Source organism: Pituophis catenifer, unplaced genomic scaffold, assembly GCF_029215685.1.
Source record: "Pituophis catenifer annectens isolate HBS135680 unplaced genomic scaffold, rPitCat1.0.hap2 SCAF_15, whole genome shotgun sequence".
In the NCBI taxonomy this organism is placed as follows: domain Eukaryota; kingdom Metazoa; phylum Chordata; class Lepidosauria; order Squamata; family Colubridae; genus Pituophis; species Pituophis catenifer.
Window position 1 is genome coordinate 17,594,005 of NW_027256895.1, and position 15,640 is coordinate 17,609,644.

The window sequence follows — 15,640 nt, forward strand, 5'->3', positions numbered from 1 at the left end:
GGAGGCAGCAATAGATTGGGAGTGGGACCAAATAAAAGGTAAGTATAACGTGGGGGGGTGGGGGGTGGGAGGGCGGGGGGGGGGAGAACTGGTTCGGTGACGTCATATCGTCACCACTACCGGCTCGGCAGAACCGGACTGAACCAGGAGGAACCCACCACTGGATTGGACCCCAATTCAAGTATTTTCCTTTGCTTTACAAAAGATGTCATTGGGTCATTGGTGTTTGCTACAGAGACAAGGTCAGCTAGGTGGCCAGCTGGAAGATCTTTTCCATTTCTCCCCCTGACCACATGAAGTTGCCTGGGAATTCCCAGTGCCTCATTGCTTCAGAAACAATTGAGAGATCTCTTCGTTTAAACCCAAAGGTTCTTTGAGTAATATCTCCACTCCTTTAGACACATTCTAAACTTCATATGAAATAAGATGAGCAGTAAAGCCAAATTTTAATTCTTATTACATTTTACAGCTTATTTATATTTAGAAAATTATGATAGGCATTGCTCAAGAAAAATAAAGTAAGTGATAACAGTCAAATAAATATAAATTAATTTTGCTAATTGGTTAACTAAAGCATGTAGGAATCACACCATAGTAATAAAGGGTGAGTTTAATTACCTGATATCAACTGGGAGACAAACTCTGCATCAAGTGGGAGATCATACTGGACTGACTATCTGACAACTTTGTCATCCAAAGGATAGAGGAGGAAACTAGAGGGGCTGCTATAATGGACCTAATGAGCCAAAGTGGCACAATGGTTAGAGTGCAGTACTGCAGGGTACATCTACTGATTGACAGCTGACTGCAATTTGTCAGTTTAAATCTCACCAGGCTCAAGGTTGACTCAGCCTTCCATCCTTCCAAGGTGGGTAAAATGAGGACCAAAATTGTTTGGAACAATATGCTAACTCTGTAAACTGCTTAGAGAAGGCTGTAAAGCATTGTAAAGCAGCATATAAGTGTTCTGCCCCAGCTACAGATCCCAAAGAACACAGCACACACAAACTCCAAACAAAACTCAGTTTACTTCAAAACGCAGTATTTTGCAAATGCAGGCTGTTAATAAAACATTCTTAACAACCTGCCAGAAATTCCACAGATAAGATAGAGTCTTACTAGAGTTGGCAGAAAGCCCAGAAGCAATGTTTGCAAAGAAAATCCAAACTCAATGGTCAGCGAACGAATGAACGTTGTTTCCTGCAACTTTTTACAAGCTGTGTGCAAACTTAAATAGGCTAAGGGAGTGGCCAATTAGACCCAAGCCTTGCTCTCAAGGAGACTTCCTCCTGAGGAACCACTCCTGCCTTTTGGCAGCTCTGCGTGCTCGTGCATTGAGAAGAGGCTCCTCCACTTCATCCTCTACACTTAAAGAAGCCTCTGGAGGTTCTGAAGGCCCTGGCTGAATCTCTGCCTCTGGCACCACATCTTCTTCAGCCTCCTCGCTGTCTGATTTGAGCACCGGTTGCACAGGCTGCTGGTGTGACAACATACCAGCCTCCTCCTCGTCAGGATCAGCAACAATCCGCGCAGTCCACTGGTGGGCCACAACAATAAGTCTAAGTGCTATTGCTATTGCTAATTCATACTAAAATAAAAAAAGTGATAGAAAGGGTTGAAATTACTAGAACTTTGGGGGAATGTGACTATGTCTTATTGGAATTTAATATAATGCAAACACAAGGAACAGAAAAAAACCCATTGTCTTAGACTTTAATCCAATGTAAAGAAAAAAACTCCTAGGTACCATGCAATAAATATATGTAACAAATTAACATCTAGGAAAAAACTCAGTTCTTCACATTCTTGAAGAAGATAAAAGGGTCAGAGCCCTCTAAATCATACAGAGGAAGCTTCTTCATAAGATAGACACTGAAACATAGAAGTCCTATGTAATGGACCACTTGCCGCAGCCAACTGGCCATGGCCAATTCACCACAGCCAAATTGCTGCAGTCAAATCCCCATGGGAAAACTCACAGCAGAACAAGAATTGCAATAATATTAAAGAAATAGTGGAATAGAATCATTAAAGAAAGGAGGGACAAAGTGAAATGTGAATGATAAAAATTAAAACATTTAAATTGTTTTAAATATTTAAATTGAATAGTTGAATTGCTCCCAGTTAACTGGTGAGTTGGCCATGGTGAGTTGTCCCACAATGTGTTGACTTAATGAGTTGGCTGTGGCAAGATGCCTGTAGCTACTTGTCCTATTCCACTATGTAATTGTATATGTCATATACTATCTGGCTTAAATGTATACTTGGAAAAATTATCAGACACATATATAAAGAAAGATCATTTACAATTTTCTTTTCATTAGCTGATGCTTATTGTTCTGTTCAGGTCTCATCACAATGATAAAACACTTGGGGAAAAAGATACACACTAATAAGCCAGCACTGGAGGAAATCATGGAGAAGATCTCCACAGCTAACATATATTTCCCCCTTGTGCTTAGATAAGTTGGAACAAAGCAAAGCCAAACACTGCAAAAGACCAACATGCTGAAGGTGATGAATTTGGCTTCATTGAAGCTATCAGGTAACTTCCTAGCTAAAAAAGCAGCAGAGAAGCTAACCAGAGCAAGAAAACCCATAAAGCCCAAAACACAGTAGAACATGATCGATTCCTCATTGCACTCCAGGATGACTTCTTCTGACATTGACTGTGTATCAAAATCTGGGTATGGTGGAAAAATTGCCAACCATACTATGCAAATAGTGGTTTGAACAAGGGAGCAGGAAAAAAGAATAAAAGTGACCATTCTCCCACCCACCCATTTCCTCATTTTGGAGCCAGGTTTGGTGGCCATAAATGCTAGAACCACTACAAAGGTTTTGGACAATATACAAGAAACTGCCACAGAGAAGATGAGTCCAAAAGCTGGTTGACGAAGGAGACACAGAATTTTGTTGGGTCTCCCAATAAATAGAAACACACAAAGGAAAGAGAGGAGGAGAGAAACAAGGAGTGTGTAGGTGAGATTCCGGTTGTTGGCTTTGACAATGGGAGTATCTTTATGTTTTATGAAAGTTTTAAGCACCAAAATTGTCTTAAAACAAAAACAAAGAGAAAGGGCAGTAAGACTGATCCCCACAGGTTCTTCATAGGATAAAAAGCTAATCTGCTTTGGAAGGCATGTATTTCTGTCAGGGTTTGGATAGTGATCATCTGGGCACCGAGAACAGTCATCCATGTCTGAAAAAGAACAAAAGAGAGATGTATATTCTGACTTATACACAGTGTCATACTGAAACCTTAATTCATTCTCCATTGAAATTATCCATTTTGATCTTCACAAATTTGAAGCTGTTATCAGGGCCATTTGAGGTGGCAATTGGTATAACTATAATAGGTACTATATGCTTAGCTCCATTATATCTTGAATCTTCCTACCCTTCTCCATTGATATTTTTCCCTCTGGACATGGAAGACAATCATAGCAGCAAAATGACTTCCCATCTTTCTTGACCTTGCTGTATCCTGCTTTACAAGGATCATTACATAAAGAACAAGGTGGTGCCTATCAAGAAATTTAAAAAAAAATGATATAAGAATTTCAAGCATTATAAAAATTAAAATGCAGAGGAACCAAGAAATACCAAACCTATATCACTCATACATGTAAGTAGCTCAGGCTCACAACAAACAAAGGCTTGTGACAAATGTAAAAAAATAACAAAAAAAGCTTCATCCAATATGTTACAAACAAGAAAAAAGTCAAGGAAACAATTGGTCCATTGCTGGGAGAAAGTAGCAAGAAGGTGACAAGCAACAGGGAGAAATCAGAACTACTTAACTCGTTTTTTGCATCTGCCTTTACACAAAGGGAAAAAACAGTCCAACCTATCAAAAACATCACCACAAAAACAGATTAGGAACACAAGTTAAAATAGGGAAGAAAATGGTAAGTGAGCATGTGTCTACCCTAGACGAGTTCAAATCACCAGTACCAGATGGATTACACCCCAAGGTTCTGAAGGAACTGGCACAGGGGTGAAATCTATTTACCTTCCCTACCGGTTTTGAAGTGAACGAGCCTGTAAAAAAATGGTTACTTCCTGGTTAAAACCAGGAAGTAATGATGGGCGGGTGGGCGGAGCCTCGCACTGCTGTCACTACCAGTTCTCCGAACCACCTGCCGCCATTGCTACTGGTTCGGCTGAACCAGTCCAAACTGGTAGCTTTTCACCCCAGAACTGTCAGATGTGATCTCAGAACATTTGACATTTGATGAAATAGACCATAACCTACTACTTGATAAAATAGAAAAATGTGAGTTAGACAACATCACCACCAAATGGATATGTAACTGGCTGGCCAATTCCACTCAGTGTGTAGTCGTCAATGGAATTGCATCTACATGGAGGGAGATATGCAGTGCAGTACCCAGGGCTCTGTTTTAGGCCCAATACTCTACAACATATTCATCAATGACTTGGATGAGGGGATAGATGGAGAACTCATCAAATTTGCAGATGACACCAAGCTGATAGGAATAGGCAAAACTTTGGAAGATAGACTTAAGATATAGAAGGATCTTGACAGACTTGAACATTGGGCACTATCTAACAAAATGAAATTTAATGGTGAAAAAAGTAAGGTTCTACATTTAGGCAAAACAAAATCCACAGGTTCAGTATATGTGGTGCCTTGCTCAATAGTAGTAACTGTGAGAGGGATCTTGGAGTTCTAGTGGACAATCACTTAAATATGAGCCAGCAGTGTGCTGCAGCTGCCAAAAAATCCAACACAGTTCTAGGCTAAATAAACAGAGGGATAGAATCAAGATCATGTGACATAATACCACTTTATAATGTCTTGGTAAAGCCACAGTTGGAGCACTGCATCCAATTTTGGTTGCCATGATGTAAAAAATATGTTGATACTCTAGGAAGAGTGCAGAGAAGAGCAACAAAGATTATTAGGGGACTTGAGGATAAAACATAAAAAGAACAGTTGCTGGAACTGGATGTGTCTAGTCTTATGAAAAGAAGGACTAGGAGTGACACGATAGCAGTGTTCCAATATCTATGGGGTTGCCACAAAGAAGAGGGAATCTGACTATTCTCCAAAGCACCTGAGGGTAGAACAAGAAGCAATGGGTGGAAACTAATCAAGGAGAGAAGCAACTTAGAACTAAGGAGAAATTTCCTGACAGTGAGAACAATTAATCAGTGGAACAACTTGCCTCCAGAAGTTACCAATGCCCCAACACTGGAAGTTTTTAAGAAGAGATTAGATAACCACTTGTCTGAAGTAGTGTAGGGTTTCCTGCCTAGGCAGGAGGTTGGAATAGAAGACCTCCAAGGTCCCTTCCAACTCTGTTATTCTATTTCCCTTCACTAAGTCAGAGCCTCAAGCCTGGTCATGGAACCAGGTTTTAGAGTCTTACAAAAGGCCATCATGATTCTGGCCATCTTGACCTCCAGAGACAGAAGGTTCCAGTAGAGGGGTATTAGAGGAAAAAAAGGGACATTTTATAGGCTTTAAGCATTCTTTGGCTGATGGAACCTGAAGCATAATCCTCCTGCTTGCCTGGAATGGATTAAAATAATTGGGGAGAGATGATCTCTCGAGTAACCTTGTTCTAAGCCATGAAGGGCTTTAAAGTTGACACCAGCACCTTTAATTGCACATGATAGCAGACTGGCAACCAACTGAGTGCACAGAATAGTCATGTTACATATGCCAAATAATAATAGACATTTACTAGATGCTCTATTGCATTCTGCACTAGTTAAAACTTTTGAACTCTGTTCAAGGGCAGTTCCATGTTGTGGCATAATCCATATCAGAGGTCATGAGGAAAACTGTGACACATATTTCTATACCAAATATTTCAAATGTTTTTTTTTCCTTTCCCCATGAGATTTCTACAGAGGTTAACCAAGAGATGATGCTATGAATTTTCCATCAATAGAGACATTTTTATGCTGTATAAACAAAGACAGACAAAGCTAGATTCATACATCTAACCTGAGGAAATCCTACTGGCCATGTGATGGAATCCCCAGAGATATTGAAGAATTTGTCAGGTGGAGCTGTGGGATCTATTCTTCCAACTTTGACCCTAATAAAGGACTGGTTTGGGAATGTGATCCAGTTAATAATATCAAATCCACCAATGAATTCTCCATTTTTGTCAAAAGTGATCTTTTCACCAATGCTGTTGTTGAATGAGACACTTCTTAGAAAGGAATGAAGCTATAATACAGTGATAAAAAAGGGAGGGAGGGAGGGAGGGAGAGAGGGAGGGAGGGAGGAAGAAAGGAAGGAAGAAAGGAAGGAAGGAAGGAAGGAAGGAAGGAAGGAAGGAAGGAAGGAAGGAAGGATTTATACTGGATATTGCTTGTTTACTTTTGTTTTAGTTATAGACCAGCACCAAACAAATAATATAACAATCGTTGGAAAACAAAGTAGAAGCAAAATATGATATTAATACAATAAAATATACATGTATAAACATAGAATTACAAAATAAAACAAAAAACAAATCCATGCTGATGGCAGACCAAGTAGCAACTAATTTACAATATGCTAAACACAATATTTTTTGTAATGCGAATAAACCAGGTAGATGGTTAGCTTATTTGTTAAGGAAAAAAACAAAAGCAACGTACCATAGAAAAAATAGAATACAAAGGTAAAGAGGTATATCAACAAAATATGATTTAAAAAGCTTTTTTTAGAATTTTATACAAAGTAATATGCTAGTGATACAATTCAAAGTAAAGACATAGATAGATATTTACAGGAGGAGAATATTCCTGTAGTTACACCAGAGCAAAGGGAAGGACTGAACCAACCAATAACTTCGGAGGAAATTATTTTAGCAATTAAACAGTTAAAAGGGGGTAAAGCCCCAGGCACAGATGGATTGACAGCTGTTTATTATAAAAATTTGCAGTTAGAAATGGTGGAACCGCTTAAGGAATTATTTAGTAAGATTCAAGCTGGAGGAGATGTACCCCCATCCTGGAGAACAGCTTTTATTTCATTGATCCAAAAGGAGGACCAAGATTGTAGTCAACCCAAAAATTATAGGCCAATATCGCTTTTAAATACTGATTATAAGATTTTTGCTAAAATATTAGCAAATAGGTTAATGATAGTTATGCAACAAATGATTCATAATGATCAATCTGGATTTATAATTGGGAGACAAATGAAATGTAATGTAAGACAAATTGTAAATTTATTGGAGTATCTGGAAAGAAACAACCAAGTCCCTGCAGTGCTTATTTTTTTGGATGCGGAGAAGGCATTTGATCGATTGAATTGGCAATTTTTATTGAAAATAACAGAAAAGATGCAGTTTGGAGAGTATTTTACACAATCTATTAAGGCAATATACCAGAGACAAATAGCACAAATAGTAATTAATGGTAGTTTAACAGAAACTTTTAAAATTGAAAAAGGAACAAGACAGGAATGCCCTTTATCACCATTATTGTTTATTTTAACTTTGGAACTTTTACTGAATAAAATACGAGGGTCAAATAAAATAAAGGGAATTAAAATTAGACATCATGATTATAGATTAAGAGCATTTGCAGATGACTTGGTTGTTACTTTAACTCAACCACTACAATCAGTTACAGGTTTAATGGATATAATTAGCCAATATGGACAAATGTCTGGATTTAAAATAAACAAACAAAAAACAAAGATAATAACTGAAAATATGACAGTAACGCAAAAAGAAGAATTAGAAAGATTAATTTGAAATAGTAAAAAAGGTTAAATATTTAGGGGTATATATTACACCTTCAAATGTAAAATTATATAAAAATAATTATGAATTGTTATGGCAAAAAATACAGAAAGAGATGGAGAATTGGGGAAAATTACAATTATCTTTGTTGGGAAGAATAGCAGCAATAAAAATGAATGTTTTACCCAGGTTTTTATTTTTGTTCCAAATGATACCAATACTCAAGAAAGATGAAAATTTGAGGGAATGGCAGAAGGGTATTAATAATTTTGTTTGGGCAGGGAGAAGACCGAGAATAAAGTTAAAAATAATGCAAGATACACGTGAAAGAGGAGGTTTTAAAATGCCTAATTTAAGATTATACTATGAAGCAGCTGTCCTATCAATAATTAGTGACTGGATTAATTCAACAGAAGAAAGAATATTGAATATTGAAGGATATGATTTGTTATATGGCTGGCATGCTTATTTATTATATGATAAGAAGGTGGATAAGACCTTTAAAAGCCATATATTAAGGAATGCCTTGTTACGGGTTTGGAAAAAGTATCAATACAAGTTAAATTATAAGATACCTATATGGGCAATACCCAGACATGCGATAGATAATATAAGTATAGAGCAAAAGCAAGAGGTGATTACCTATAAAGAGCTTCTTAAAATGGAAGGGGGTGTATTGCAGTTAAAATCTTTAAATGCATTAAAAGAAGAAAGGATAATTCAAACCTGGTTTCAGTATGGACAGTTGCAAGCTAGATGGAAAGAAGATCAGATAATTGGTATCATGCAGAAAGAGGAAAATTTGGTAAAACAAATTAGAGATCAAGGTCAAATGCATATAAAAAGATTATATAATATATTGATAGAAATCAATATGACTCAGCCTTCCATCCTTTCAAAGGTAGGTAAAATGAGGACCCAGATTGTGGGGGCAATAATCTGACTTTGTATAAAATATACAAAAGTATGAAGGCTATTGCTTAACGCATTGTAAGCTGCCCTGAGTCTCCAGAGAAGGGCAGCATATAAATTAAAGCAAAAAAAAAAAAGATTCAGAAATGGAATTAGTTAAGGATTGTATGATAAAATTGGCACAAAATATTCAGGAACCAATAATGATGGAAACTTAGGAAAAAATATGGGTTAAAAATGTGAAATTTACGCAAGCACAAAATTTAAGAGAAAATTTTTATAAAATCTTTTATAGATGGCATTTAGATCCTAAAAAGTTAGCTTGTATGTATCCAAATTTGCAATCTAAGTGTTGGAGCTGTGATTGTGATGATGCCACTTATTATCATATATGGTAGACTTGTAAAAAAGTTAAAGCATTTTGGATTAAAATATGGTGGATTATCCAAAATATTCTTAAAAAGAAGATAAAGTTTACTCCACAGTTGTTTTTGTTGGGTATAATCATAGATTGTACAGTTATAGAGACTAAATTGATCTTAAATTTAATAACTGCAGCTAGACTTTTGGTGGTGCAATATTGGAAGAAGGAAGATCTGCCTACTATTGAAGAATGGACATTAAAAGTAGCGAATTTAGAAGAAATGGCGAAAATTTCAGCTTATTTGAAAGATCATTCCCAAGAAAGATATATATCGGAATGGAGAAGATAGATTGATTATATTCAAAACAAATATCGGACTAAAAAGTATCAAATAGCTTATGAATGAATAAAAATTAAGAGTATTCATATTTAGTTAAGTAAAAGGGGAGTTAAAGTGTGAAGGGGGGGATAGGAATCCATAGATAGGTAGTCTAGTTTAGTATATGATTGTTAATTGTTATACCCTGTATTTTGTTCTGGGAAGTCCGGGGGGGGGGGTGTTGGGGGGGATAAGGAAGGGAGGGGGGAGGGGGAAATATTTGTAAAAGCTTTTTTTTGTAAAACTCTTTAATAAAAAACAAACAAAAAATATGTATATACAAAATTACACTTTGTAGCGCAAATAATATATACATAAACCGTGATTTTGCTCACAATCACCTCACTTGGTGGTTATTTGTGTTCAATCAAAATTCAGATATAGAACACAGCTACAACGAAATGCTTACTTCAGGTCCAGCTAGTAAGGAACAGATATTTCTATTTCTAGAAATAGAAATAGTTATTTCTAATTCTTTCTATTGTCTGGCTATGGTGTTACAAGTGTGGTAATATATACTTACACTCAGAGGTGTCCCAAAGTGACCCAAAATTTCAATTTCCTCCTCACCAAGTTATTTTACTATGTCAGATATAGAACATTCCCTACAAATGGTTAGAAAGGAGGGCATTATAACAGGCAAACTCTTCTGGTGCCTTTAGGGACTATCTGTATAGATAAAGTGCATAATTTGCAGATGTTTCTGTTCTCTTAACAAAAATTTTTCATTATGAGCTTCATAAATTTGACAATTTCATCAGGACTTTTTCAGGTGGAATTGGATATATATATGATATACTAAACTATTTGAAATGTTCAGATAAATTAATACTTTCTATGAATTTTCTAAATCCATGAATTATTATCTTAAACCAGATTGTTTTCTCCAATGTATCATACTACCTCTTTCATTCCCACTTACTGAGGCATTATTCAAGGAAATACATTATTCAAGAAAAAACAACAGTAGCTCTTACTAAATATATTATAATAATGAGAACAGAGAATGTGAAAAGAACACATCCAACATATTTTTTGTTTCATTGTAGATTAGACAGGAGTTAACAAGGACTCCTAGAGTAAACAACATAGCTCAATGGCTTTTAGTCCATTTTTAGAGATGGAGTGGACCATCTCCTTCCATCTACTTATAGACTCATTTTTATGACAGTTAATTTGATGGACTGAAGTGTATTCAAAAGGTTGTTGCAGGAGTTTTGTAGAACACCAATTATAATTTTAATATTAGCATATAAATATTCCAGTTCAGTAAGTCAGTAGTATATTTCCCTTGGTAGAATCATACCAATGTCCTAAAAGTATTATTCATTAAGGTTGATGGACAGATGTTGCTACTACACATATGGTGCAGTTCTATCCTTTAGATCTTACCTGCCATAACACTTGACTCGGAAACTGCTGCCTTCTTTCTTTCACTAATATTCTTTGCCTGGATTTGAATAAATACAGAGAGTGCAAAGCATGTGCCACAGCATGGACTGCATTGTAAATATTATAACTCTGGCCACTCATGTGTGTTTCAAACACAGATGTAGGAAGGGTCTCAAGCCTCTCCTGCCCAGTACATTTGTTCTCGGACATCTCTGTTTCAGGATTGGTGAAGAAACAGTTGAATGCCTGTTCCCAGAAATCTTTCCTAAAATTATCATACTGGTTGTTGATTGGACTTATACTTTCAAGAAACTTTGGAAAGTCTTTGATCTCCTTTGTGTGAACTGCAAAGGATAAAGCACCCTGCAGGAAATGAATATTCCACGATCTATGAAAGGAAACTGAAGTGTAATCTGTCTGAGCTGTTGTAACCCAGATTTTTGCCTTCTTTGGTATATCCTCCACTTCTGCCAATTGGAGATATGTTCTCAGAAGTGATAAAGATTCAGTTTCCCCATTTAAGACTATGACATTGGCTGTGCTGTTCATGAGAACTTGATATATATGGAGTCCTTCACCTACTTGATCATTAAAGTCAACATAAAAATCTACCTTAGGGAACTTTTGTATGAAATCAATGCAGATGCCATGCTGGGAAAATGTGGGGAGCACCTCCTGGACAAATTTCTCCCCCTTGTCATCATTCACAACAAGAACTCCAATCCAGATCCAGCTAAAATACAGCAGTAGCTGCAGGAGGCCCCTACGTTGGTGGGATTCATCTGGAAACATTTGTTGGAAGAAAACTGCTTGAGTCTCTTTATCCATGATTGGAGTAGAGCCATAGGTCAGCTAAAGGAAGTAAAAAGCAAAGATTGTTGTGAGCCTCTGAAAATCTGTACATACAATTGAATCTTTGGGTGTCCTTGAGTTTATATAGTAAAACATGCTCCAAATATTTGTGCTTATTTCCAAATGTCTATGGAGATTCTCAGTCATCCAGGTCATGGTTGTCCCAAAGTTGCTTTTTCAAAAGGCAACTGGACTTTCTGGTTTTTCTTTGAAGATGTTTTGCTTCTCATCCAAAAAGCCACCAGGCTTGAAATTTTGGGATTAGACAATTTAGAACTATGCCACCTTCGGTCTGACCTAAGCGTAGTACACAAAATGATCTGCTACAACATCCTACCAGTCAATGACTACTTCAGCTTCAACTGCAATAATACACGAGCACACGATAGATACAAACTTAAGGTAAACAGTTCCAAACTCGATTGCAGTAAATACGACTTCAGCAACAGAGTGGCCAATGCCTGGAATGCACTACCTGATGCTGTAGTTTCTTCCCCAAACCCCCATAACTTTAACCTTAGACTGTCTACTGTTGACCTCACCCCATTCCTAAGAGGTCTGTAAGGGGAGTGTATAAGCGTACGAGCGTGCCTACTGTCCCCATTTCTTCGTATCCATTTCATGTCTTCATAATTATGTTTATATTATATCTGTTATCTTATACATGCTTGACAAAATAAAATAAATAAAATGAATAAAAAATAAAATAAGCTTCTTCTGTTCTGACTGGATGGTAGGGACTGGATGGTGTGGAATATAGTCCTTGCAGACAGCACAATATAGGAGAACAAAAACATCAGGACTAGATTCAGCAATCCATCTGCATTTAAAAGACAGAGGCCACTCTTTTGAAGATAGCAAAGTCCATATATTGGACAGAGAGAACCACTGGTTTGAAAGAGGGGTCAAAGAGGCCGTGTATGTCAAAATTGAGCAGAGGCCATGTATATCAAAATCTAAACAGAGAGGGAGGCATACGATATCATCTATCTCTAGTCTACAACACAATCCTCTCAACAGTTCCAAGAAGGTCCCACATCCATTTTCACTGCTCAGGTGACCCTGATGACCACAGATAAACCTCCAGGTGGTCTTAACACCTCACTAAAAGAATGCAAATGACCAGCTGTATGCAAGGAGTCGGCAAGGACCATCTGCAAGCCCCTGTTGGGTTTGTTCTCCTATTTTGTGCCATGTGTTAGCATGGAATAAACATCCTTTCATTTCCCACCCATCCAGTAAGAGCTGAAGAAGCTTCTTGGGTGAGAAGCAAAATGTCTTTAAAAAACCCAGTAGGTCCAGTTTCCTCTTGAAAAAAGCAACTTGGGACATTTCTTTCCAAACAAGAGCCTTGATAGTACAGTGGTTTAGTGCACCCTGTTATTAACACAGCTGCCTGCAATTTCTGCTGGTTCGAATCTGTCCAAGGCTCAAGGTTGACTCAGCCTTCCATCCTTTCTAAGGTAGGTGAAATGAGGACCCAGTTTGTGGGGGCAATAAGCTGACTTTGTATAAAATATACAAAAGAATGAAGGCTATTGCTTAACGCATTGTAAGCCGCCCTGAGTCTCCGGAGAAGGGCGGCATATAAATCGAATTAAAAAAAAAAAAACATATCCAGGATATAGAAGTGAAAGCAATATTTTTGTGGAAGAACTCTCATTGTGTTTGTTGTCTTTGTAAAGAAAGGTAAAGCACACGCATGCACTCATAAATAGTAGAACTGTACTAGAAAAGGAAAAAAATTAATGCTGAATCTGAATTTGGTGTCTGGAATTGCAGAATATTTACCTATGCCAAACACATTCGGGTCAAAGTTGTCGTTAATCAAAGTTGTCGTTAATCCAATCAAGAAGAAAAGAATGTCTATGAGTCCAAAATCTCTTTTCCTTCTTTCTACTCCAATCTTTCCAGAATATTTTGGAGATGCTATTGGCCTACAGAAGGAAGCATCCATGGATGCTCAAGACACTTAAAACACCATAGCTATTGTCTTCTTAAAAATGCCAAATTTCTCTGCTTTTCTACTGGACAAACTTGTTGGATTAGAAATGAAGGGAGGTTTCTCAAGGTTTAGAGGACATAGAGACTTTATTACAACTGGAGGAGGATCCCTAAGTATTGGATTTAAGTAGGTTGATCTTCTTCTTATTTTGAAATAGACACACAAGCCAGTTCTTTTCTCCACTTACTATTTAGATAAATCTTCAAAGCTTCCTTAATGGGTATCTATCAAAAAGTTATATACAATCTGAATATGTTTTTTATCATAAAAGCTAACACTCTAAGCTTGTTCAGGTAGTCAGTCATCACTCTTACCTGAGGAACTTTGTAGATGTTCAGAATAGTTGCTCCATGAAGACAGATGTCAGGTCCCATAAGGACGGCGGCCAGATTTTTGGGGACCCCACATTTGTAGTTAGGAATGAATCTGCCCTGGGTGAAGGGAAGCCCCATGGAAGCAAGGTAAGTCCAACCTGGACTAAAATGGCTATTATAGATGTGAAAGCCCAGTGTGACATTGGGCAGGATCTGAGTATTTTCATTGATCTCCTTGATCGCAAACACTAAAGCCAGAATGTGCTGGTAGTTTTGATAAAATATTCTGTAACAAGAATTACATAATACATTTAAAAGGATCTGTTTCAGATGATGGCATGTCCAATCTTCCAGACTTTATCTCAAAGAAAGAAACTCAATTTTCCTACAGTAATATCAATTTTAATATTAATCGTAAGTAATACAGTTCCTTCAGATATTAGTTGTATGTATATCATGTAGACAAATCTATATTCTCTACCTAGAATGAATTAGATATAATTTGTCATAATGGACTTCTGACCTACATTGAAAATACATCAAGATATCATATGTTTGAAAAAAAAGGTGTTTCTTGGTTTTGTTATTATAGCTCAGAGGAAAAAATTCTGAGCATCATATAATTAAACAGTTGGACTCAGAGCTGCAAAAATCAATCTATTAGGAACATACATAAGTCCATCTTGAAGCTCCTGAGAAGGATGTCGTCTGAAATCAGGGGGATCAGAAAATGACAAGATCACAGAAATGATGCTACCAATGCTAACTTCTCCAAGCTGATGATATGTGTGACGAATTGGAGCAGGCTCATCAAGGTCACATTGAACATCAGGATCTTGGCATGCCACTTGAGGCATTACTGTCAACAGTGATGCCATCAATGCTACCATTAACCATAGAAGTCTTCTTTTGGTATTCAAATCTCCCTGTCTGCAACATGATTCTTGAAGGTGCCCAAGTAGAACAGTCTGACATGACTTCATCAGCTGTTTTTCAGACAGGGATAGACAGTAATATCTACCACTATTTATACACACAGACTTCTAAGGGCTACTAGTTTGAATGTCATGGGAAACATTAACAATGCTGTCATGGTCAGGTTATTGTTTTGCCTTGAAGTCCCATAGGATTTGGAAGATACAAACAGGTTAATTTCATAATGATAGAGAGACCAGCATCTGTATAGAGATTTTTTACATTCACAACTCAAAAAAAAAAAAAAAAGAAAAAGAAAAAAGAAAAAGTGAGGGACTTCTGAGAAAGAAGTGATGGAAAAAAGAATGAAATCACTTATGTATCTATATCAGTGTAGAAATATGGAAACAGAAATAGAAATAGATAATAAAGCTGACACAGCTTTAAGAGTAGAACTAAGAATTACAAGGGTAGAAGACGGGATGTTTATTTTTAATTATTAGCTAAAACTACTCTTTAACCCCACAGGCCTCATATTAACTGAGATAACTTCCAATTTAACTGTACTATATACATAGGAAGTCACTCTTCCAGCTTATCTGTTGAAGTGACTTCAGTAACTCTTCTACCTTAGGAATTACAAGCGCAAGTGCTCCTATTATCACCAAATCATTTTGACCTTTAATTTTCATGTGCTTTCTAATTCCTTCTTCAGGCCCTGGTACTTCTGCAGATTCTCATATGCCTTCTTGGTGTTGCTGCTATTTGGCATTGCTATATCTATCA

The 15,640-nt window shown here is 37.0% G+C and overlaps 1 protein-coding gene across 1 annotated transcript; it reads right to left on the reverse strand.

Annotated features, from left to right (window-relative positions):
* Positions 1 to 2,303: 2,303 nt before the first annotated feature.
* Positions 2,304 to 14,796, reverse strand: LOC139324499 (vomeronasal type-2 receptor 26-like). Its single transcript, XM_070954211.1, has 6 exons — positions 14,612 to 14,796; positions 13,940 to 14,225; positions 10,769 to 11,620; positions 5,984 to 6,211; positions 3,401 to 3,527; positions 2,304 to 3,202 (listed from the first exon to the last, which is right to left on the reverse strand). The coding sequence occupies exons 1-6, from the start codon at positions 14,794 to 14,796 to the stop codon at positions 2,304 to 2,306; spliced, it is 2,577 nt and encodes an 858-aa protein (XP_070810312.1).
* Between the last annotated feature and the right edge of the window lie 844 nt (positions 14,797 to 15,640).